Here is a 26,841-nt window from a genome sequence, read left to right as displayed (position 1 = left end):
CATCACCTACACCTCCTGGAAGTTTTGAAAGCTGGAGTATAGCTAAGTTTTTTTGTTTTTTTATGTTTCTTAAAAAAACTCTATTTTTGCACTCTTTTGCTTTGGTACCTTCTCTCATAGAGGTGGTGTGGGGCTGTTGTTTAAGTGGACCTTCCATTTTCATGGAGAATAGCTTTGTCTGCTAGTAAGAGCCTCCTGATGGACTTCTTGCTATAGGCTGACACCCCTGCCTCAGTGAAACTCTCTGCAGCAGTGGTGTCACTCTGTGCTAAGCACTCCCCATTCAGTCTATTGCATGCCTTTATACTAGATACAAATGACAGGAACTCCTGCAACACAGTACAGTTCTTTGCTCCTTTATTTTCACCACCATGCACTTAGGCAGTTCAGCGCAACATAGTTGCACACTATCTGTACATTTCAATATACTGCCTTAAGAAGAAGTGAATCTCCAATTTTCCATGTGTTGCAAGTCTACTCAAACGAAATAGTCTGCCTTAACGCAGTGCGCCTAAACACAATGTAATGTGTTGTGTTATAGCACATACTCTAAAGCAATGTTTCATTACTTACTAATGCTGAACAGCAGAAGGGCCTTCATACACAGGAATTCCTCTGGTGTGATCTGTAACCATCCAAATTCTTGGGAGAGGTGACGCATTCGAACACATTGGCTGTACATACGTGATTTGTGCATGCGATACCTATTAAATTAGAGAAGGTCAATTTTGTACTTTAAATATCATGTTTGCAATAAGATGATAATAAAAATGCTCTATGCTGTCTGGGCATTAATGTGGGGATACTCTCACCAAACTCCACCCCCACCTCCCACTTTGTGGCTTCTACATTTCTGGAAACGCTTTCCACAGGATTTTGGAAGGTGCCAGTGGGAATTCGTGCAAAGGTGCAAATACCAAGCGCAATGAGGTTCCAGGGGATATGTAGATAACTACAGTATAGGCAGCTCCAACAACTCATCCAACCAGCAATGAGACATAAGCACAAAACAACAAATAAAGGAGCGCTACCAATCCTGTGGAAGTCAATAGAGTCACAAACCCAGGAACAGTTAACATCAAAATTCACTTTAGTGCTGAGTTAAAAAGCATGACATGTAGGAGTGCCCAGATGGATACATCACCAAACCAATGGAGAGGAGAAAGGCATATTCCCAGACGCTGGAGGATGACACATAATCCTAGAGCCAACAGTAGGTTGCTCAGCCCAGGAGCCTCAGAACAGTGGGAAGGGTGTTTGGATGGCAGCTGCTGGAATAGCTAAGATGGTACATCCCCCGGAGGTCATGTGCCCCAGATCTGGTTGTTATGTCATACACCTGGCGAGAGACAGGGCTGGTGATGGCAATTTGGAAGCCTAGGGGAGCACTCAAACCATGTCAAACCAAAGGAGAGAAGCGGGTCATCATTATAACTTGTTTCGGGGACTTGCCCCTTCCTCAGATTATGTGACTTCCGGCGGACGCGCCATTTCAGTGATCCCAGCAGCTGCCATCCACACACCCTTCCCACTGTCCTGATGCTCCTGGGCTGAGCAACCTACTGTTGGGTTCAGGATCATGTGTCATCATCCAGCTTCTGGGCATATGTGTTTATCCTCTCCACTGGCTTGGTGATGTATCAATCTGGCATCCCTACATGTCATGCTTTTTACCCAACATTAAAGTGCATTTTTATTTGAACTCTTCCTGGGCTTGTGACTCTATTGACTTCCACAGGGTTGGGAGCCCTCCATTATTTGTTGTTCTGTGGGAAGTGTTGTCCATTAGGTCAAAAGAGCTTTTATGAGGTCAGGTACTGATGTTGGATGAGAAGACCTGGCTCACAATTGGCCTTCCAATTTATCCCAAAGGTATTCAGTAGGGAAGAGGTCTGTGCGTGCCACTTGGGTTCCTCAAAACCAAACTGGTCTCCTTATGTTGCTGGCTTGGTGCACAGGGAAACCGTCATCCTGGAACAGAAAAGGGCCTTCTTCTTCTGGTAAGGTTTTCCATAAGATTGTGAAGCTTGTCTTTAGAAAACCAAGAGAGAAGACCTAGTTCACAACCAACATTTTGAATCATCCCAAAGGTGTTCAGTAGGGTTGAGGTTAGGGTTCTGTGCAGACCACTCACATTGTCCACATTAACAACTGGCTTAGTACACAGGGGCACAGTCATGGTGGAACAGAAAATGTGTTCCCCTAGCTGTTATCATAACACTGGAAATGCACCGTTGCCTAATATGTCTTTATATGATAATTGCATGACCGTGTACTTGATTTTATGCTCATGGTTCTGGAATGAAATGTCCATAAGCTCAAAGTGTGGTGACAGTCGGGTTTCTGCAAACGTTTGACTATATAATTTATCCAGTAACAAGATTTTTTAAGGGTCTGCAAACTTTCTAAACAAAGGACCACTCTATTGTCACTTAGACTTTAGGGGAGCTGGACTGTGGCCTTTGGGAATAAAAAAGTCCTGGCATCTGTAACAGTAAACAATAATTTATCATTGGTGTCATTGGGAGAAAATGTGCCCCACCGTTGGGGGGCAGTGGGAAGAATGATTCTTACATTGGTGGTCAGTGGGAAGAATGATTCTTATATTTGTGGTCAGTGAGAAGAATGCTCCCGACATTGGTGGTCAGTGGGAAGAGTAATTCTTACATTGGTGGTCAGTGAGAACAATGCTCCTTACATTGGTGGTCAGTGGGAAGAGTGTTCCTTACATTGACTGTCATTGATTATACAGTGGATATAAAAAGTCTACACATGCCTGTTAAAATGTCAGGTTTCTATGATGTAAACAAATGAGACAAAGATAAATAATTTCAGAACTGTTTGCACCTTTAATGTGACCTAGAAACTGTACAATTCAGTTGAACAACAAACTGAAATCTTTAAGGTGGAGGGAAGTAAAAATAAAAAACTAAACTAATATAGTTGCATAAGTGTGCACACCCTTAAACTTATACTTTGAAGCACCAGTCTTTTTGGGGATGAGTCTATCAGCATGGGACATCTTGACTTGGCAATATTTGCCCAATCTTCCTTGCAAAAACACTCCAAATCTGTCAGATTGCGAGGGCATCTCCTGTGCTCAGCCCTCTTCAGATCACCCCATAGATTTTTGATCAGATTCAGGTCTGGGCTCTGGCTGGGCCATTCCAAAACTTTCATCTTCTTCCGATGAAGCCATTCCTTGGTTGATTTGGATGTATACTTTGGGTTGTTGTCATGCTGAAAGATGAAGTTCCTCTTCATGTTCAGCTTTCTAGCAGAAGCCTCAAGGTTTTGTGCCAATATTGACTGGTATTTGGAACTGTTCATAATTCCCTCTACCTTGACTAAGGCCCCAGTTCCAGCTGAAGAAAAACAGCCCCAAAGCATGATGCTGCCACCACCATGCTTCACTGTGCATATGGTGTTCTTCTAGTGATGTGCAGTATTGTTCAACCTTGGTTTCATCAGAGCAGAACACATTTTCCCACATGCTTTTGGGAGACTTCAGATGTGTTTTTGCAAAATTTAGCCGGGCTTGGATGTTTTTCTTTGTAAGAAAAGACTTCTGTCTTGCCACTCTACCCCATAGCCCAGACATATGAAGAATACGGGAGATGGTTGTCATATGTATCACACAGCCAGTACTTGCCAGATATTCCTGCAGCTCCTTTAATGTTGCTGTAGGCCTCTTGGCAGCCTCCAAGACAAGTTTTCCTCTTGTCTTTTCATCAATTTTCGAGGGACGTCTAGTTCTTGGTAATGTCACTGTTGCGCCATATTTCCTCCACTTGATGACTGTCTTCACTGTGTTCCATGGTATATCTAATGCCTTGAAAATTCTTTTGTATCCTTCTCCTGACTGATACCTTTTAACAATGAGATCGATGCTTTGGAAGCTCTCCGCAGACCATGGCTTTTGCTGTAGGATGCATAGTTACATAGTCAGTCTGACTGAAGAAAGACAAAAGTCCATCCAGTTCAACCCAAAAAAAAAAAAAGTTATAATCCTATACCCACAGTTGATTCAGAGGAAGGCAAAAAAATCAGCAAAGCGTGATCCAATTTGCTCCTGCAAGGGAAACAATTCCTTCCTGATTCCCCGAGAGGCAATTGGATATTCCCTGGATCAACTTTACCTATAAATGTTAGTATCCAGTTATATTCTGTGTATCTAAGAAAGAATCCAGGCCTTTTTTAAAGCAATCCACTGAGCTGGCCAGAACCAACTCTTGAGGGAGTCTATTCCACATTTTTACAGCTCTCACTGTGAAGAAACCTTTCCGTATTTGGAGATTAAATTTCTTTTCCTCCAGACGTAAGGAGTGCCCCCTTGTCCTCTGTGATGACCTCAGGGTGAATAACTCTACACCAAGTTCACTATATGAACCACTGATGCGACTAAGAAAATGTCAAGAAAGACCTACTAGGACAGCTGAACTTTATTTGGGGTTAATCAGAGGCACTTTAAATGATGGCAGGTGTGTACTGACTCCTATTTAACAAGATTCTGAATGTGATTGCTTAATTCTGAACACAGCTACATCCCCAGTTATAAGAGGGTGTGCACACTTATGCAACCACATTATTTTAGTTTTTTATTTTTACTTCCCCTAAAAGATTTCAGTTTGTTGTTCAACTGAGTTGTACAGTTTATAGGTCACATTAAAGGTGGAAAAAGTTCTGAAATGATTTATCTTTGTCTCATTTTTTTACATCACAGAAACCTGACATTTTAACAGGGGTTTGTAGACTTTTTCTATCCACTGTATATTTGAGAGTCAGAAACTGCTCATTGCTCAAGGAACCCCTACCAACCTTTGGAGCAGCCCTGGTTGAGAAAGGCTAGTATACTGCATTTACCAATTATAGAAAGAAAACAAATAATCCTCCTGGCATTGTTTTCTCCCACTATTCTCCATTTCTGAGGTCAGACAGTAAGCATTTCTTAATATATATATTCCTAATATGGAACTGAAAGCCCACAGGTGCTGCATGATACTCTTGAAGGACCCTGTAGGGTCATAAGGTGCACACTGTAAACTAATGTGCCGGAAATGATCTAAGACATGCACGGTTCTACTCCTACTTTCTGACCAGTCGATGAACTTGTCAATTGCTCACATACCTGGCCAAAAACCACATTTCCCAGCCTAGGAGCCACATGTGCTACATACAGCCGTCCATAGATATCAATGGCTGTATGTAGGAACTGTACACACCAGTACTTAGATACACACATGCATGCAGACGTGTAACCCAGGGTTATACATATGTTTGGATGTACGTTTATGGAAATACCAGCACACAGCCATTGATTTCTATGGGCAGTTGCATGCAGAACCTGTGGCTCCCAGGCAGGGAGATACTCCAGCATTTTACACTGTATGGCCCCAGGCTTCTGTGTGCATGAGGCCAAAAAAACAAACAGTAACCCAACTAAAGATTCATAAGATTAGCGACCTCCCCAACCCTTCTGTTATGGACGAATGCCAATCAAAGCACATCTCCAAGGCTACATTCACACTAGCCTTCTGTAATTGGTTTATTTAAATGCAAGAGAAATTATCTGGGAAATCCAAACTTTATGTTTTGCAGACCAAGTTCTCCCACATTTAAATGTATGTGTGTTTACGTAGACATGTTCAGAGTATCTAAACTGCCCCTGGACGCACAGAATTCTATTTTCTCTAAAGGCAGCTAAACCAAATGCACCTAAATGCATGTAAACACATGAGGTGAATTATCACATCATCGATTATATGTATTTTTATGCCCTATAAATATATTTTTGCCATTAATAATAAATAGTGCAGCGCTAAAACTGACAATGGTGGTGCTCCGTGATTAATAGCTGAATTGAGCACTCACCAGAAGTATAATAATAATATAGTTATATATTATTATATCCAGAAGTCAGGATTAATGGGATCCAGATAGCCAGAGGTCCCTCTTCCTTTTCTGTCAGAGGAAGAGAGGGGAGATCGGAGAGTGTGGTGAAACTGGCACTGTCAGCCCGAATTCAATGAACAGCTCACCTAGGAGTATTTATTCACAAAGCCCTTGCCAAGAGGAGGAAGACTTCCTGTTAGTAGACAGCTCCACCCATCCCCCAAACAGGGACCTCTGGCTATCTGGATCTGATTAATCCTGACTTCTGGGCACCTGATGATGACCACCCTGAGGGAGGACTACCAAATTTGACCACACCTTTACCTGATGAGGATACTTTTGGATATAATAATATATAACGTGTATTACTATTATACTTCTGGTGAGTGCGCAATTCAGCTATTAATCATGGAGCACCACCATTGAGTCTACCAGTCACTTGGCACTTTTACAACTGCACAGACTGTTCATATTGAATCATACTTTAATCATTGCGAATACATATTGTCAATTTTAGTGAAGGGTACTAATGATAGTACAGATTACAAAGACATTTTAGACAATTGTGCTCTTAGACCTCTGTGGTAAGAGTTTGGGGAAGACCCCTTTTCTGTTCCATCATAACTGTACCCCTTTGCACAAAGTGATCTCCATAAAGTCACGGTTTGACTAGTTTGGTGTGGAGGAACTCTGGTTTCCTGCACAGAACCCTGACCTTAACCCTATTCAACACCTTTTGGATGAATTTGAACTTGAAATTGTTATCGAGTTTTCTTGTCTAACAACTTAACTCTCAAATGGGCACACACTTTCATAGACACATTCCAAAACCTTGTGGAAAGCTTTTCCAGAAGAGTGGAGGTGGTTATAGTCACAGGTGGGGTAGGGGGAAACGCCATACTCATGCCCCTAGATGACCTCAACCCTACTGAATACCTTTGGGATGAGATGGGCAGCCAATTGCCAGCCAAGTCGTCTCATCCAACATCAGTACCTGACCTCACAAATGGGCACAAGTTCCCACAGACACCCTCCAGAAGCTTGTGGAACCCCTTCTTAGAAGACTGGAGGCTGTTGTAGCCACAAACAGGGGGGCAACTCTATATTAGTCACTTTCCTACACAGGACATATCCCTTACGTCCTGGCTATGAAAAGCTTAAAAAAAGCTCACGTCTGCAATTTGTTCCATTTTTATTCAGCAGACTAATTTCTATCTAGTAAAAGTGATCTGGACATGCACAGAGCAACCCGACTGTGTCATTTTTGTGTCCCCTGAACCACTGAGCCCTGATGCCTTCTTTGATATCCTTGAGCTCCCCAAAATGCTTTGGATGTTTTATGCTTTTTTGCCTTAAGTCAACATCATTAAAAGTTTTGGACTCTTTGACACTTTGTCTGGCACTCTTATTAGTCTTTTATTGTTGTCTGTTGGAGATTCACCTTGTCTATTGGTCCCGGTGACTACTGTCAGCCAATACGAAAAAATGGCATGAAATCCAAATGATTTATAGCTTATCCCAGTCACTACTTCAGTTCTAATGAATACCAAGAAAATACCCCAGAATTTATTTGCACACTGATACAACCAACACCATATTCCAATCACTTTGAAAGGCAGATGTTGTTGTGAAAGAATAAGGCCTAGAGTTAGATGGGCAGCATAGGCGGAAGGCCTGACATGACTAGGTTTGCATGTCAGGCCAGAGCAACGTAGGGTTAATAAAGCAGATTTTGTTTGAAAAGTGTCTTAGCTGATTGGAGGAAGTTTGGGTGTGGCTTAGAGGGGCTGGGTGGCTCAGGTGGAGCAAGTGCGCCGGTGGCAAAGTGGTTGGAGTCAGTCAGAGCTTGTACAGATTAGAACAAGCTTCTCCCGACCTCCCTCGATATGTATGGCAGCTATGGAGCTGCTTACTTTGTTTTGTTTTATTTCTTGCCTTTCCATGGTGGTGGTGCTCAGGAAGTTTCCTATATGGGGGATTTCTTGGTTATGTTACTGTGTGTTTTGGGGGTTTGCTTGTTTTCTCTGAGTTCTGTCATAGCAGTTTTTGGCAGGGGTCTCAGGGTCCGGTGACTATTTAAATTTTGGAGAATGGTGGGTTGGGCCCATCACAGGTATGGGTGTATCTACCCTAGTAAATTTATGGCAGTAATGGTTCAAGAGTCAGTTGGCTGTATCAAGGGTATCTTATAGTAAATTATCCCCAAGTCGGTGTATTTGCGGCTGGGGGCCATGAAGTCTGTTTTGGTGATACATACAGCCGGTTGGTCGATATACAAGTTGCCTTTTAAGACCCTAGACTTTAATGAGGTAATTTTCATAATAACATTAAGGTGATTAATGTTCAGAGAGTTATATAAAGAAAATATATTTTGGTAACAAAGCTGTAATCTTGTTTAATAAAATGGCTGCTATGGCCTTTTTCAACTCCAAAGCGGGTCAGTGTCATCTGTTGTTGGGAAGGTCACGAGTAGGTTGGGGTTTGAAAAGGTGAAAAGCAGCAATAATATCTGCAATACCTTAGTCAAGTACAGAATGAGAGGTGTGAAAATTGTGGAACCACCATGTTCTAGCCACATCATCCCATCAGTGGCATCAGAAAGGCTTCATACGTGTTGGTCATTTTGTGGTGTGTCCTAAAGTGATATTCTTTTGAAGACAGTGAGGTGCACATTTTGGACAACGGGATCACGAGAGGCATGAAAAAGGCCATTACATGAAACTGGAGCAACCATCATTGAACAGGGGTAGGGGCCTTCAACACCATCTCTATTCCACTTATATTGTCGTTTTAACATCAGCATTTTGACAACAATTCCCACCCTCAGCCATGTAAATCAAAGGAATAACACCCATGAAGTCTTCTTGACACCAAGGGTGGATTTATGTAACTAGAACAGGGAAGTTACACAAATTTCACACCTTCTATCCTTTACTTTCACAATAACATCCGCCTTTCAAAGGGGTTGGATTACGATGTTGGTGTTCTTGGTTAATCGATATCTCATCAGTCGAATGAATGGTGAATGTATTAAGGTTTCCATGCTACCTGTGCATACTTTGGTATTTTGCTGACAATCATTAGAACTAGACGCGTGAAATTTGTTTCGTTTTGTTTTTCGGACAAAAATTTCATTTTCGAAGATTCTGATGTATCCAAATCTCTGAATGGACACAGAAATGAATGTCAACGAATCCAAAAACAATTTAAACAAAATTAACGAATGCATTCGTTTCATTTGACTGACAACAAATGATGTGTTAGTAGTTCGGGTCCATGGGAAAATGGATTACATTTTTTAATTAGTTCGATAATTTGGATTAGGAAAATTTTGTTTCAATCGTCAATTGGGATGCACATGATAGTCGATATTGTCCAATCAGCTCACACCATTTCTTTTGGTGGGTTGGATTAGCCTCTGAAAATATCAAATCAGTCCGATTCGATAATATGTCGAATATATATAGCAATCTTCTGGAAAAACTAAATTTTTTTTTTTAATCCACCCAGACCAACGAATATATGAAAGGAATGTCAAAGATAGAACGCAAATGAATCGAGATAACGACATAAGGAATATGATGAAATTCTTCAATGAACTAATGCATTTGAAAAGAAACGAACATTTCCGATGTGCACATATCTAATTAGTACTGGAAAAGTGTCTTGGCTACGCTATAAAATGTCTTCAAAATCATAGAACAAGTCCAGTTGAATGCGACTAACTACTACTCGATGAATGTGTAAACCTCTTCTGGAGACAACTGAAGGCAATGCATTGGTGGATCTCAGAGTTCACAAGGGATAACAAACAATATGTTGTAAAACTTAGTAGCAAAATGTTCTTGAAGAGCAAAGCATGCAACAATCAACTTACTCATTGAACACCAAATCTGGAGCAAAGTACAACATTCTTGAGTTGACATTTTTGAATGACCTCCATCCCATAGCAAATATCATAAGGCCCATCCAGGAGTACTGTATGACGGTCATTTGGTCATTTACATGCAGGTTACGGAAACCTAGAGGTGTGGAAAGCAAACAGTTGGCACATATCCACAGAGGAAAGGACAGCAATCCTCAACACAGTCACACGAAAACTATGACCTGGACCTGAAGGTTGAGACAGATTTTGTTCTAACGAGGATATAAAGTGACTTGAGCTTCCTGAGACCTGAAGTCCAAGCATTGCTCAGATGGTCTGTGTGTTGACATTTACAGTATCAAGTCATTTTAGCAGAAAGCACATTGCACTCATAACCTGGAATCCAAAATAAAACACTCCACCACTACCAGCACACAATTCAAACACTACATTTAAAGTATATGTGAACCCCCAGGTTAAAATAGAAATAAAAGGCAAAACATTTGTGTATAGATACAAAAAATAATTATAAATTCCCCTTTTCTTTTATAAGTGATCATATACCTTATGTTCTCAGCTGCAAAAGGAGCTTAAAGAGCTGGGGGAGGAGAAACAACAGCTCACTGGTCTTCCCAATGAATGGCTGTGTAGGGGGTAAGGTGTCAGGACAAGTTTGATCATTGGAGGAGAGCAGGCTAGGTTCCCAGCACAAATAGAAAACTGACCATGCTGCGCTCTTCTGACTTTTTATTTCTAACACGTAGATTGGTGCAGGCTTTTTTTTTGTGCATCTTGTTGCTTTTTTTTAAGCGTACATTTTGATGCTTTTATAACACACATTTTGGCACAGATTTTTTTATCATGCATTTTGGTGTGGTTTTTTTACACGTATTTTAGCATTTCTTTTTACACATATTTTGGGGCTTTTTTAAGGCACATTTTGGCAAAACATAAATCTGCTAGCCAGATTTGGGGTATCATTAACAATAATTGCACTGCAAGCGTGTTTTGCATGCATTTATGGAATGCGTAAAAAACACCCCCACGTCTCTTCAGATTCCTGGAATTCACAGGTGTGAATGGGGTTACAAAATATATATATATATACACACACACTGCTCAAAAATTAAAGGAACACTTTGAAAACACATCAGATCTCAATGGGAACAAATCTCCTGCTGGATATCTATACTGATATGGATGGGGTAAGGATGCCCCATCGTTTGATGGAAATTAAAATGATTGACCTACAGAGGACTGAATTCAAAGACATCCCAAAAATCAAAGTGAAAAAATGATGCAGCAGACTAGTCCATTTTGCTGAAATTTCATTGCAGCAACTCAGAATGGTCCTCAGCAGTTTGTATGGCCCACAAGTGCTTGTATGCATGCCTGACGTTGGGGCATGCTTCTAATGAGACGATGGATGGTGTCCTGGGGTATTTCCTCCCAGATCTGGACCACTGAGCTCCTGGACAGTCTGAGGTGCATCCTGGCAGCATCGGATGGTCCGAAACATGATATCTCAGAGGGGTTCTATTGGATTTAGGTCAGTTGAGCGTGGGGACCATTCGATGGTATCAATTCCTTCATCCTCCAGGAACTGCCTGCATACTCTCGTCATATGAGGCCGGTCATTGTCATGCACCAGGAGGACCCACTGCACCAGTGTAGGGTCTGACAATGGGTCCAAGGATTTCATCCCGATACCTAATGGCAGTCAGGGTGCCATTGTCTAGCCTGTAGAAGTCTGTGCATTCCTCCATGGATATGCCTCCCCAGACCATCACTGACCCACCACCAAAATGTTCATGCTGAACGATGTTACAGGCAGCGAAACGTTCTCCACGGCTTCTCCAGACCCTTTCGCGTCTGTCACATGTGCTCAGGGAGAACCTGCTCTCATCTGTGAAAAGCACAGGGTGCCAGTGGTGGACCTGCCAATTCTGGTGTTCAATGGCAAATGCCAATCGAGCTCTATGGTGTCAGGCAGTGAGCACAGGGCCCACAAGAGGATGTCGGGCCCTCAGGCCACCCTCATGAAGTCTGTTTCTGATTGTTTGGTCAGAGACATTCACACCAGTGGCCTGCTGGAGGTCATTTTGTAGGGCTCTGGCAATGCTCATCCTGTTCCTCCTTGCACAAAGGAGCAGATACCAGTCCTGCTGATGGTTTATGGACCTTCTACAGCCCTGTCCAGCTTTCCTAGAGTAACTGCCTGTCTCCCGGAATCTCCTCCATGCTCTTGAGACTGTTGGGAGACACCGCAAACCTTCTGGCAATGACATGTATTGATGCCCCATCCTGGAGGAGCTGGACTGCCAACCTCTGTAGAGTCCAGGTACGGCCTCATGCTACCAGTAGTGACACTGACCCTAGCCAAATGGAAAACTAGTGAAAAACAGTCAGAAAAGAAGAGTAGGGTAAAAAATGTCAGTGGCCTCCACTTGTAAATCCATTCCTGTTTTGGGGGTCGTATCATTGTTGCCCATCTAGTGCACCGGTTGTTAATTTCATTAACACCAAAGCAGCTGAAACTGATGAGCAACCTCCTCTGATACTTCACTGACAATGTTCCAGGAGTTTCATTGACTTGATGCTATACTCTGATTTAAAAGTGTTAATTTTTTTGAGCAGTGTATATATGAGATGGCATCAAAACGTTTCTAGACTAGTTTTGTAACACGCCAACAGGTGGCAGCACAAGGCTGCACGCATAGTCACAGGGAGCACTGACCTTCATAAATCAATGTGCTGAAAGACATCATCGTGTGTATAGTGGGAGCTGTGCAACTGGTGCTGTTCTGACTACGTGCGTTACCACGTCTGTGATGTCATCATAGAGAGCAAGTTAGAACAAACAGCAAACGAGAAATTCTGTGTGAAACTTGGCAAATCTGCCATGGAGACGTTTGACATGGGAGCCTTCCAGGTGCCAGGATACAGCTCTTTTCATTGGCCAGTGCAGGATGACATTACTCCTCAGCATGTGCAGGAATTCAGTCATCCTGGCACGCAGGCACATAAACTGAGCTGTGGATTTACTGCTCAGTGTACAATCCAAGGGCTCCTCCACACTAGTGGTTGAGGGGCGGTAAAACCCTGTGGTTGAGTCATCGTTTACTGCCCCTTCACCACTTCTCCCCCCCCCACCCTTTAGCTGCAGAGGCAGTGGCTAGGGATGCACACATGCTTCGGCTGTGGTAGGAATGATCCCTCTTGTCGCTTTTGCCAGCACCCCAAAACTGCTTGCGATGCACATGGTTGCGATGTGCTAGTAAGGGGTTAAAGCTGGCAGTAAGGAGGCGATACAATGCCTCTGACCTGCCTGTCAAATACTCCCTGCAGTGCGATCCGCTATAAAGGGAGCAGTTTCCTCTCTACAGATTGAACACACTGGGGGTCGCTCGCTTAACACCTCAATCGCTCGCTTTTCATTAAATACACAGTGCTTTAGGCCTGGTTCACACCTATACAGTTTTTTAGTGCGTTTTTCAGAAACGCACTACAGTCCATTTGTCATGGTTTCCTATGGGACGCATTCACATCTCTGTGTTTTCAGTGCTGCATTTCTGGAAAGGATCTCAGAGACTAATTTTTCCCGCAGCAGACTGCATGTTTGGATCAATGGGCAAGTGATGTGTTTTTGATGTGTTTTGCGTTTTTTTTTTGGCCAACAGGAAAGTATTGAGTGCGACTTTGCACTCTCTGGCACTCAAGTCACATCAAAGTAGTGCAGGAACTTTTTCAAAGTTCGAAAAGGTTCCTGCGCTGCTCTGATGCGACTTGAGTGCCAGAGAGTGTAAGGTCGCATCAAAGTTGCACTTGCCGACTGGCGAAAAAAATAAAATGCATTAAAAAACACAGTACTTGTCCATTGAAGTTTATTGAGTTCAAAAACATGCTGGAAAAAAAGCGCCAATAGCAACTTGCATAGGTGTGAATCGGCCTCATGATTGGATGAAGTGATCTACCCTCCGTCCAATCAGAGAACGCCTTGTATTAATTGTAAAAAGGTGTTAATTGTAAAATGGTGGCGGTGCTGAATGAGCGACCCCCTGTGTTTGGAGGGGAAGCTGCTCAAAGAGGACGCAGAGGATTGCAGCTTTCACTGTATGTAGCTTGGGCTTCTACAGCATCCCCAGTAGCCCTCCAGGTATAGGACATCCAGCCAAGCTGGCCAAAGCAAGCTGGCAATACAGTTCATTTCTGGAGTTCCACTTTAAGTGCTTTGATACGGCAACTGGTATCCGACGGAGAACTACGACCGTAGAATCGTTTGACTTTATCAACTACTACGAGGAACATGGCACACCATACATTTTGAACATCCTGAGACATACAATCTCCATGAAACAAACAAAAAAGTAATATAAAGTTGTACAGCAGTGTCTTTATAATCTAAGCCTGGGGTCTCCAAACTTCTAAACAAAGGGCCAGTTTGGGAGGAATTGTGCTCCATTGTTGGTGTCATTAGGAAGAATAGTGCCCCATCCTTGGTGTCATTAGGCGGAATTGCGCCCCATTGTTGGTGTCATTTTGAGGAATTGTGCCCCATTGTTGGAGGAATTGTGCCCTATTGTTGGTGTGATTGGGAGGAATTGTATTCCATTGTTGGTGTCATTGGGAGGAATTGTGCCCCATTGTTGGTGTCAGTGGGAGGAATAGTGTCCCATCATTGTATCAGTGGGAGGAATAGTGCCCTATTGCTGGTGTCAGTGGGAGGAATAGTGCCCCATCATTTGGTATCAGTGGGAGGAATAGTGCCCCATCATTGGTGTCAGTGGGAGGAATAGTGCCCCATCATTGGTGTCAGTGGGAGATATAGTGCCCCATCATTGGTGTCAGTGGGAGGAATAGTGCCCCATCATTGGTGTCAGTGGGAGGAATAGTGCCCCATTGCTGGTGTCAGTGGGAGATATAGTGCCCCATGATTTAATATCAGTGGGAGGAATAGTGCCCCATCATTGGTGTCAGTGGGAGGAATAGTGCCCCATCATTGGTGTCAGTGGGAGGAATTGTGATCCATCATTGGTGTCAGTGGGAGGAATTGTGACCCATCATTGGTGTCAGTGGGAGGAATATTGCCCCATCATTGGTGTCAGTGGGAGGAATAGCGCCCCATCATTGGTGTCAGTGGGAGGAATAGTGCCCCATCATTGGTGTCAGTGGGAGGAATAGTGCCCCATCATTGGTGTCACTGGGAGGAATTGTGCCCCTTTGTTGGTTTCGGTGGATGAATTTGAGCCCCAAGGTCCAGATAAAAGCAAGCAAAGGGCCGCAGTTTGCAGACCCCTGAACTAAACCATCCTGTGTACCCCACTCTCTAATATTAAAAGCAATTCCCCCCCCACCTCCCCCAAAAAAAAATTGTCATTGTTACAAGGGCTAGGGGCTTGTTCACATTCGGGGGTGGTAAAACTCTGTGGTCCAGCTGTGTTTTTACTGCCCCTCCACATCCCCCCCCCCCTTTAGCAGCAGCGGCAGGAGTATACAAAGCAAGGGCCATTACGCTTTGCAGCCACGGCAGCACTTATACCTCGTCACTTTTGACAGGTGCTAATGCCACCAAAAGCAACCCATTCCAGTAAGTGGGGCCGCTCTGCAGTTGCCCGGCCACATGCAATCCACACAGTTGCGGCACGCTAGTGCGGGCTTCTAGGGGTAAAACAAGGTGATGAGGAGGCGATACAACACCTCCTCACTACCTGTCCAATGCCTTCTGAAGAGCAATCCAAATGTGGATCACTCTTTAGAGAGAGAAGCTTGTGTGAACCGCAGGTTCCTGTGCACAGTCCATTCACTTGTATGGACTGCAAATGGCACAGGACCGTGCAAAATGTAGCGTGTGCACTACTTGGAAAAAATACACTGCACCAAACCACATGGTGCTGCGATATTGTTAGATTCAGTGCCCACAAAAGCATTGCGATTGGGGTGTTAACAATACATTGGCACCTGCATGTAGATAACAAGGGCAGTGCGTTTGAAAAGAAAAAAAAAAAGCGCCTTTTCCACACTGCGTTCTGTTGTGCGCTGGCCCCAAGGCTCCATTCACACTTTGCGACTTCCAAATCGCCTGGCAATTGCAGGACAATGCTCAGTGCATGTTTGGGGTGCCATTATCCTTCAATGGCACCCCAAATACGAGAGAATTCTGCCGCGTCTGACCCCCGACAGGACTGAGCGACAATCACGGCAAACCGTCCCTTCAAAAATCGCATGGAGCTTGTTGCCTGAAAAAAAGCAGGAGCTTCTTTTTGGGCGACAAACCTTCATAGGACCTGAATTGGCTGGCCCTATACGATGGGCAGAATCGCACTGTCAGAATCACGTAGTGGGAGCGCTGGTTCCCACTAACCCACAATGTGAATAGGGACTACGTTCACACTAGTGCAACTCCAAAGTTGCGGGATTTCTTGTGTGACTTTTAGATGTGAACGTGTCCCATAGCCACGTTTTTACAGCGTTTTACGTTTTTGGGTTTAAAGTTTTTTGGTTAACCCCTTGACACCGACGTCACACAAATATGCGGCCTCACAGAACTGGGCTTTTTTCTATGGGGCTGCATATTTGCGTACCTGTCTTTGTGCTGGGAGCGCGCCGCACTGCGCACTCCCAGCACAAAGACCGCGGTGTCACTGAAAGCTTCGGATCCCGTTCTAACGATCGGGATCAGGGACTCCCGATTCTGGGTCACATGATCGCTGTGATAGCCTCAGATTTGCTATCAAAGTGATCAGTCACTGTGCAGCCCGGCCCCCTCGTTTTTTCCTCTCTCTATGAATGGAGAAGAGAGATACATTGTATCTCATAGAGAGAAAAAAATGTTTGTAAAAAAAAAAAAAAAAAGATAAATATTAAAAAATAAAATAAAAAATACCTAGATCAAGGTTTGATCTAGTTTAGTGTTAGGGTTAGTGTTTGGGTCAAGGTCAAAGGTCAGGATTTAAAAAAAAAAATTGGTATCAGTTAGTGTCAATGTCAGTGTGTTTTTAGATAAACAAAAAGACAAAAACAAAATGCGCATTATTGTTTCTGGGCTGTAATACGGGTACAAACAACAAATAACACACACATACTGTATATGATATCGCTGTGATTGTCAAGAGGTGGAGAATTTATTTTGGGTTGTTCTATGGTAGTAACAAGAAACACACAGCTAAATAAAAAAAATTTTTTTTTTTTTTTTACTATTTTGGGCCAGTTTTCCTTTGATAATAAAAAACAAATCAGGAGATATCAATTACCTTTTACCACCAAACGAAAGCCCAATTTGTCCTGAAAAAAATTTGGTATAATCCCCCTGGATGTACAAAGTAGTTGTGATGATATGGACGGTGTTACTAACACATGTCAAAGTTGCAAAATTGTGCTTAGGCATTAAGATTTGTTTTACCCTTAGGCGTGAAGGGGTTAAAGAGGAAATTTTTTTGTAGCTGGGCAGAAACAAAAACCCGCAAAACACAGCAAAAACACACTACAAGGCTTTCAGCAGCTTCTCCATTGAACTCTATTGTAGCAAAAACTCTGCTGTGCGGTTTTTTTTTTTCATTTTTTTTTTTGTTAAAGTGGAATTTTTTTTGTAGCTGAGCAGAATAAAAACACAAAACACAGCAAAAACGCACTACAAGCGTTTCAGCAGCTTCTCCATTGAACTCTATTGTAGCAAAAACTCCGCTTTTTGTGCTTATTGAAGTCCCTGACCATTTCCAAAAACGCAGCAGCTGAAAAAAGCCTAGATATGAACGTGTCCCATAACCACGTTTTTACAGAGTTTTTTAACCACTTCCAGTCCGGACACTTTTACCCCCTTCCTGACCAGGGCGATTTTCAGCTTTCAGCGCTATCACACTTTGAATTACAATTACGCGGTCATGCAACACTGTACCCATATGAATATTTTAGCATTTTTTTGAGACAGATAAAGCTTTATTTTAGTGGTATTTATTCACCACTGGGATTTTTATTTTTTTGCTACGTAAATGAAAATGTCCAAAAATTTTGAAAAAAAGTGTTTTTCTTATAAAATTTTGCAAATAAATAATATTTAATCATAAATCTTGGCCAAAATTTATTCCATTATCTTTTTAGTAAAAAAAAAAATAAGCCAAATTAGTTTATAACCAAAAATTATAATTTTTAAACTTTTTTTTACATTTTTATTTTATTTTTTATATTATTATTTATTTTATTATTATTATTTTTTTACATACCGTCACCCGTCACTTTTGGGGGTTGATGAAGATTTTTTTTTTTCTACACTGATTGCTTTTACACCCATATAGGATGTAAAAGCAATCATTTCTCTTTCTCTCTGTCTGCATTTTTGCAGCCATTGAGAACTACTGAGTGAGCTGTGATTGGTCACAGCTTGTCACATGGTACAAGGCTATTGTGAATAGCCTTGTACCATGTGACCTGTGTGATCATTCACAGATTTCCCACGTAGTAAGCAATGATGTCAGAAGTGACATCTTGCTTACTACTTTGCATGTGATCACTGATTGGCCAATCAGTGATCACATGATCGGGATCTTGTACAGAGGTCGTATATAAACAGCCAGACGGTGGCAGTGCAGGGTCAAGTGGCTGTTTATAAACGGCCTCCCCACACCCTGCTTGTGCGCGCTCCCTGGGAGCACGCAGCACCGCGATCCGGTGCCCACTTTGTCCTCCGTCCACAGTGGAACACCGATCGTCGGACGCGAGGTCCCGATCATGTGATCGCTGATTGGCCAATCAGTGATCACATGCAGAGTAGTAAGCAATGATGTCACTTCTGACATCATTGCTTACTACGTATGAAATCTGTGAATGATCACAGAGGTCACATGGTACAAGGCTATTCACAACAGCCATGTGACAAACTGTGACCAATCACAGCTCACTAAGTAGTTCTCAATGGCTGCAAGAATGTAGCCAGAGAGGAGAAATGATTGCTTTTACATCCTTTATAGGTGTAAAAGCAATCAGTGTAAAAAAAAAAAATCTTCATCACCCCCCACAAGTAGTACAGTGTCACCATGGTGACACTGTACTGCTAGGATGACAGTATGTAAAAAATAAATAAATAAAAAAATAAAAAAAAAATGTTTAAAAATTATAATTTTTGGTTATAAACTAATTTGGGTTATTTTTTTTTTACTAAAAATATAACGGAATAAATTTTGGCCAAGATTTATAATGAAATACTATTTATTTGCAAAAAAAATAAAAATTCCAGTGGTGAATAAATACCACCAAAATAAAGCTTTATCTGTCTCAAAACAAATGCTAAAAAATTCATATGGGTACAGTGTTGCATGACCGCGCAATTGTCATTCAAAGTGTGATAGCACTGAAAGCTGAAAATTGGCCTGGGCTGGAAGGGGGTAAAGAGGAAATTTTTTGTTGCTGGGCAGAATCAAAACACAAAATGCGTCAAAAATGCGCTACAAGCGTTTTAGCAGTTTCTCTATTGAACTCTATTGTAGCAAAAATGCTGCTTTTGTGTTTTTTTCTGTTTTTTTTTGTTAAAGGGGATTTTTTTTGTTGCTGAGCAGAATAAAAATGCAGCAAAAGCAGACTACAAGCGCTACAGCAGCTTCTCCATTGAACTCTATTGTAGCAAAAACGCTGCTTTTTGAGTTTAAAAAAGTCCCAAAGCATAGAGCATGTCCCATAGAAAACCATGTTACCTGGACTGTAATGCAGGCCATAGACGGGTCGTTTATCGGATCTACTTTTGTGAGTGGGGTCTGTTGTTGCTGGCTACTCGGTGATCTCTTGTTGCTTCTCCATTGAACTCTATTGTAGCAAAAATGCTGCTTTTTGTGTTTAAAAAAGTCCCAAAGCATAGAGCATGTTCCTCAGAAAACCATGTTACATGGATTGTAATGCAAGCCATAGACGGGTCGTTTATCGGCCGAATTGTCGGCGGAAAAATGAAAAATCGGTCGTTCTGTTGCCACCAATGCTAACGAAAATCGGCCGTTTTTTTGTAGATTTTCCAGCATGACCGATAAAATAAAAACAAGAAGGAACCACGATAATCGGCCGACGACATTGCCCACTAACGGTGCGAATATCGGCCGATTATTCATTCGGTCGAAAATTCGGCCGATAAACGGCACGTCTATGGCCGGCATAAGGCGTGTGTGCATTAAAGATGGGGGTCTATTGTTGCTGGCTACTGGGTGATCTATTGTTGCAGGGGACTCTATTGTTGCTGGGAGGAAGTCTTATGTTACTGGGAGGGATTTGCTCTTTTGAGTGGGGTCTCTATGGTTACTGGGGGGGTCAATTGTTGCTGGGAGGAATCTACTGTTGTGAGTGGGGTCTACTGCTGCTGCCTACTGGGTTATCTATTGTCGTAGGGGGCTCTATGGTTGTTAGGGGGGGCTCAATTTTTGCTGGGAGGAGTCTATTTTTATGAGTGGGGTCTATTGTTGCTGGCTACTTGGTGATTTATTGTTGCTGGGAGGGATTTACTGTTGTAAGTGGGGGCTATTATTGCTGCCTACTGGGTAATCTATTGTTGCTGGGGGCTCTATAATTGCTGGGGGGCGTCTTATGTTGCGGAGAGGGATCTACTGTTTTGAGTGGGGTCTATTTTTGCTGCCTACAGGGTGATCTATTGTCTCAGGGGGCTCTATTGTTGTTGGGGAAGGGGGGTCTTATGTTGCTTAGAGGGATTTTAGCTGGCAGGGATCTACTGTTGTGAGTGGGGTCAATGTTGCTGGCTACTGGGTGATCTGTTGTTGCAGAGGGGTCTATTGGCTGGGGGGGGGTCTTATGTTGCTTGGAGGGTCAATTGTTGCTGGGAGGGATCTACTTTTGTAGGTGGGGTCTATTGTTGCTGGCTATTGGGTGATTTATTGTTGCTTGGATGGATTTATTGTTGCTGGGGGTTTGTTGTGGGAGTTTGTTAGCTGCAGGGAATCTGCTATTTTACTGCTTTTCTTATCATTAACAAATTCCATAAAAATTATACTTGGTTCTGTGTATTCTAATGAGGCAGTACTATGGGGTGGGTAGGGGGTGGAACCAAGAGATGGTGCTCAGAAGTGGTTAAGGGGCAGAAACAAGGGGTGACCTTGATGGAAGGATTACTTGCACATATTCTCTGTGGGGGAAAAAAAAGATCTGAATACACCCATATCCCACCCAAGTCCCAACATAGAAATGCTTATTATCGCATATATTGTAATACATTTCTATGGGCAGAAATATGTGGCTCCCAGGAATTGCAGATACAGGTGAATGTAATGCTCTACAGCTATACTCCCTACAGTACATTCGTATGTGTGAGCCCTTCTACTTTATGCAAAAAGGAGTCCCTGAAAGTCTCAGCCCATCATGTCTAGAAGATGGAGTGTACCTGCAGCAATTAAAGTGAGAGTAATCCGGGAAGGAACAATGCAACAGTTTGTATGGATAAACGTTCTATGGAGCGCTTATCAAAGAAGGACATTGCTATAATGGGAGTGAGACTGCTGTTGCTGGAGGCCATTTCACCACATGTGCAAGATTCATATGTACCACTTTGGGAGTCTACCATGGACTTTTGTAACCATTTTGCAGTGGTGACCAGAGCTACCGAGAGTAGCAAGCTAGCTGTTAGTGCCATGAAAGAACCAATGGTGGTCCAGAAGCAGGAGTGTTGTTGTGGCAAAGCTGGTGAAATTGGACCAACGGACTTTCTGCAAAAGATGTTGCCGACTGATGATGCAAAAGTCTTTCTAACTGCAGTTGATCAGACTGCTGTACAGGAAGTATGGCCCAAAGAACCCTGGTCAGAATTGCTATGGCTGCTTTTTATGGTACAGTATCAGGTGGCCTACAGAGTGATGGACCGAGGGCACATTAGCTATGACCCCAACTTTGGAGAGTAAGCCAGCTCTTAATGCAATGAAGGAACAGATGGTGGTCCAGGAGCAGAAGTGTTGTTGCCTGTAGAACACTGATGAAATCAGACCAGCTGACTATGCAAAAGATGTTGCTGACTGATAATGCAAGTCTTTTTTAACTGCCTTTGATCAGACTGCTGTACAGGAAGCATGGCCCAAAAGAACGCTGGTCAGAATTGCTATGGCTGCTTTTGATGGTAAAGTATCAGGTGCACTACAGAGTGATGGACCGAGGTCACATTAACTATGACCCCAACTTCTGAGAGTTGCAAGCCAGCCCGTAATGCAATGAAGGAACTGATGGTGGTCCAACAGCAGAAGTGTTGTTGCCTGTAGAAAAAATCAGACCAACTGACTTAACGCAAAAGATGTTGCCGACTGATGATGCAAAAGTCTTTCTAACTGCCTTTGAGAAGACTGCTGTATGGGAAGCATGGCCCAAAAGAACGCTGGTCAGAATTGGTATGGCTCCTTTTGTTGGTAAAGTATCAGGTGGCCTACTGAGTGAAGGGCAAAGGTCGCAATGACTATGACACATTTGAAGGCAAATGTCTGATAATGGAGATGTTCCACCACGAATATAACAGCCAGCAAGTATCAGTTGAGGCAAGGACATCTCCCCTAGCAAGAAGTGGACATGAAAACTCCAGTGGTGCTGTGGCTTGGACTCCCCAGGAGATGTGAGTGTGCTGCAGCATACAGGGAGAGGCATTGCTTGAGGTGCAGTAAGTGAGAACATGCTGTTGCCAAGTGTCCCCTGTCCCTGGATATAGCACAAGGTAACCTGGCCAGGCAGAGGTCTGTGGTTGTGCATTGAGTATGCATTGATAAGATGTTTGCAGTCTTCAGCAACTGTGGAAGAGTCCAATTTAAGCTTGACACTCTTTTGCCCTGTGGCCGCATCGGTGGAATGGCACGTCTTGAAGGAAAAGTGGAGTTGACAAAGTCTTCGCAAGTCCAAGTGACTTCAACAAAGGTGACTGGTAAGTCCCTTTTTTTATTTATTTTTTATTTAGTCATTAGAGAGACTGGCAGTGAATCTGTCTACCCTGCAGTGGGGTAACCTATGTGTTTGGAGAAACCCTTCCCTTTTTTGCAATGCCCTGTACAGTGGGGTGGCATTGGTTAAAGTGAACCTTAAAATGATGTAATGGTTAATGAAAAAAAATGTTGTCTCTGTACCAGAGCTAGTAATGCAAAGCGCTGATATAAATGTATCAGGGTGACCACTGAGGAAAGTGGGACATTTCCCTTCGCAATGGCGTCTGGTGCAGCAGAAGTGTCCCAAGAAACCTCAAAGGAACCAGGATTTGTGGGGCTTTCTTTTGAGTGTTCCCTCAAAAATGGAAGTGAATAAGCATGGGTTAAAGAAAGAGCCATAGGATCAGAACATTGAAATTGTAATAGTGCAGTCTGCTATGACTAACGTTGTGGTGTACCAAAATGACAATGCCCCTGGAGAGGGTGTGGAGCAGCTTGTGGTCTCAGTCAGAGAGGATGATTAGGTTCCCTGATGGGGGGGGGAGGGGCACCAGGCTATGGTGTCAGTTATAGGTGATACAACCTACAGCTCTGAAGAAGTTACACCATCTAGCACTTAAAACAAAACCGGCTCTCCCCATGCTCAGGCAAATGAAGGTCACTAGGAGGATCGTAATCATGGATATAGGACTCCTTTTTATGACAGACATGCTGAAATAAAGGTGCAAAATTCTTAATGTTCCTCCACTGTTGGATGGGCTGGTATTCTGGAGTATTGATAAGTTGAGTAATGGCATTACAGGCTTTACTGAACAAAGGTGGGTGAGATTGGGACTGGTTAGTATGATGTTTATACGATATAGGAACAGACTGGTGAGGGGGTGCTGTTTCCCAAGAGATGCAGGGGGATTAGAGTGAGTTGTAATGGAGGATGCACAGTAGTGCAGAACGTGGTATAGTGGAGGATGCAAGGGGAGCAGAGTGTTGGAGTATTAAGTTAATGGGGTGCAAAGTGTTGAGGTAATGGGGGAGGCAGTGTGTTGGGGTAGTGGAGACGGGGGGGTGGTGGAATGTGGGGGATACAGAGGGAGCAGAATTAAGGACAGTGGGGGATGACAGGGATGCAGTGTGTTGGAGTATTGGGTATACAGGGGTTGAAGAGTGAGTTGTAACGGAGGATGAAGGGGGTGCAGAATGTATGGTAGTGGGGAATGCAAGGAGAGCAGAGTGTTGGAGTATTGGGCATACAGGGCATGTAGAGTGAGTTGTCATGGAGGATGCAGGGGATGCAAGGAAAGCAGAGTATTGGGCATACAGGGGGTGCAGAGTGAGTTGTAATGAATGATGCAGGAGGTACAGAATGTGGGGTACTGGGTAATGCAAGGAGAGCAGAGTGTTGGGAGTATAAGATATAGAGGGGGTGCAGAGTGAGTTGTAATTGATAATGCAGGGGGTGCCGACTGTGGGGATTCAAGGGGTGCAGAGTGTTGAAGTATTGAGCATACAGGGGGTGCAGAGTGTTTGGGGGAATGCGGAGGTAGGAGTGCAGAATGTGGGATAGTGAGGGATGCAGAGTGTTCGATTATTAGGGCATACAGGTGGTGGTTGTTCTTTAAAAGTAAAAAATTAAGTTCTGAATGCAAGGTACAAGGGAAGGGGGGTGGTTGGATGGAGTGGTATCCCTATTACAAATTGGGGTACCCCCTTAGTCTGACCAAGCAGTTGCCAACAGTAAAGGTGCTGAATATGTTGTGTCTTGGACATTGCATGGATCACGATTTTCAGAGAAATGTTGGGTCTATGGTAGTCCCCATAACCATGAGGTTGTCTGAGTTGGTTATGTGGATCTAGGGAGACTCCAGACCAGAATGAGTCTAGTTGCCCCGTTTTTGTACTTTGGGAATCTTTTTCTTCACTTGTCTTATCGCTTTCTTTTTTTGGCCCCCTTCAATTAAAGTAAAACATGGCAATTGCATTGTTAATGTTCAGCAGCAGAATAAACAGCTGTTCTTCTAACATACAGGGCAATTCGGGGAAAACTTTGCTTGTAAATTTCAAGCGTGTTAATGAGCTTTATTGTAGCCCCTGAGCACTTCTCAGCTCCCATCTTGAAGTGCTGAATTTTGATTGTTAGAACTGTGCTGATTGTACCACTGGATTGAAAAATTTGCTGACCAGCTACTGTGTCTGAAATTTGCCTTTAGAGAGTCTAACTGACTAGTACGAGTTCTGAACTATTTCCTGTAATGCATCAATCTCCGTATGACTGCATGTTGGCATTTGATTTGATCAGTTTGAACATTTCACAAAATGGATTTTGTAGAAGATTCTGCCTTAGAAACTGAAAACGAGGGTTCCTCAACTGTCTAGTTAACTGGGTAAAAAGACATGTCCTGGCAAAGTCTGGAGCAAAACACCACTCACAGTTAAAGTGGTTGTAAAGCTCTAAAATGAAAAATGAACAAAGCATATCTTTCTATAGTGTGTACTTGCCTTGATCCAAAGCACCTAATATGATTTCTGTCTCCTCTTTCCTTCCTTCTGCTGTCTGCATGAGTCACTTCTGACAGTCTATGCCAGTGGTCTCCAAACTGCAGCCCAGGGGCCGGATGCGGTCCTCTGCTTGCCTTCATCTGGCCCTTGGGGCACCATTCATTCCACTGACACGAACAATGGCGCACTTTTCCACCCACTGACACCAAGGATGGGGCACTATTCTTCCAACTGACACAGACAGGGCCCTATTTCCCACCAACACCCCCCCCCCACACATACACACACTGACACATACGATAGGGCTTTCTTTACTCCCAGTAACCCCAAGACCATGGGCGGACTGACCATTTGGAAACTCGGGCACAGCCCGAGGGCCCAGGGTCAGTAGGGGGCCCCATGAGATGCCCCTGGTACCTTTTTTCATAGGCTTTTTTGAGTTTGGGCAAGGACAAAGGGGCCCCATGATCCCCTATTGCCCGGGGCCCCATGAGTTGTCAGTCCGCCCCTGCCCAAGACCTTTTCTACGCCTACATTCCAGCCCCCCCCTAAAGTCTTCAGCACAATAAACTGGTTCTTGGTTTGGAAAGTTTGAAGATCCCTGGTCTATGTGGACTACCACTGACATCAATGATGGAGCACTGTTGCTCCCACTGACATCAATGATGGAGCACTGTTGCTCCCACTGACACCAGTGATGGGGCACTCTTTACTTCCAGTGACCTCAGGCATTTTCTGCTCCCAATGCCCACAGTCCAGCCCCCCTGAAGTCTGAAAGACAGTAAACTGGCCCTTTTCATTTAGAAAGTTTGGAGATCCCTGGTCTATGCACACACCAGACAATCCTGGGAGATGGCACCCTCCCCCCTTCCCCTGCCTCCAGCACACAGCAGATGATTGACAGCCTCGGCCATTGATGTTTCCCAGTGACACTGTGCAGGGGGGGGTGTAATTTCCTCCACTCAGGTCTCAGAGTACACTCGGCTCCCTGTTTTATGCTGTGCAATGTGTGGCATCTCCCCCCCCCCTTCTGCCGCTTCGAAATGCTGTGCTGTGCACAATTCTGGACTTTGAATGGCTGTAGAGGAGAGAGGGCGGCAGATAAACAGCTACAACCTTTGCAGGAAGATTTTTTCCATCTCTGCGTATCACCTTAGGCTAGTTCAGTTTCTATATGTCAGGGTTTGAAACCACTTTAAGGAATACAGCGTTGTCCCCTCTCCAGCTCCAGCCTGGTGACTGCTGAGTCTAAAAGAGCAGCAAAGGCTTGGTGAGGTAATCTCTCTTCCCTATGCATGCAAGATACTTGAGTATCTCCCTGTACTACTCCTCCATTTCCTAGTCTGAGCTCTGCTGGCGGGGGGGGTTACAAAAGGATGAAACTGAGTGCTTACACTAGCCTTCTTAAAAAAAAAATATTACATTTTTTTATTAATACAGCGCTGCGCTAATCTTTGTCTTTTAGATTTGGTTGGAGTTCAACTTTAAAAAGAAATCATTGACAATTATATAGGTCAGAAGAAAACAAATCTACGTTCCTGGCAATTTGTTTCAGAAATGCACGCCTCTTTGAAATTTCTTTCCTTTCTAATTTCTGCAACAGATCACTATACAGGACATAAAAAATGATATCCTTATTTCCTGTGGTTATAAAGTTACCATAAAACTATTACTAGTCCGTCTGTCGGAATACAAAGAACAATTCTCCCCACTGATCCT

The 26,841-nt window shown here is 43.4% G+C and overlaps 1 protein-coding gene across 1 annotated transcript in view; it reads right to left on the bottom strand.

Moving 5' to 3' along the window:
* AR (androgen receptor) overlaps positions 1-26,841 on the bottom strand; it is a 316,158-nt gene that overhangs the window by 13,343 nt on the left and 275,974 nt on the right. The window contains exons 5-6 of the mRNA XM_089674898.1: positions 9,770-9,914; positions 574-704 (exon numbers count right to left, since the gene is read on the bottom strand). Coding sequence (XP_089531024.1) covers positions 574-704; positions 9,770-9,914 — 276 coding nt within the window. The remainder of the gene's footprint in view (positions 1-573; positions 705-9,769; positions 9,915-26,841) is intronic.

Source organism: Staurois parvus, unplaced genomic scaffold, assembly GCF_062004578.1.
Source record: "Staurois parvus isolate SC_StPar_1 unplaced genomic scaffold, SC_StPar_1.0 ptg000154l, whole genome shotgun sequence".
Lineage (NCBI taxonomy): Eukaryota > Metazoa > Chordata > Amphibia > Anura > Ranidae > Staurois > Staurois parvus.
This window is presented reverse-complemented; position numbering and strand designations above follow the sequence as displayed.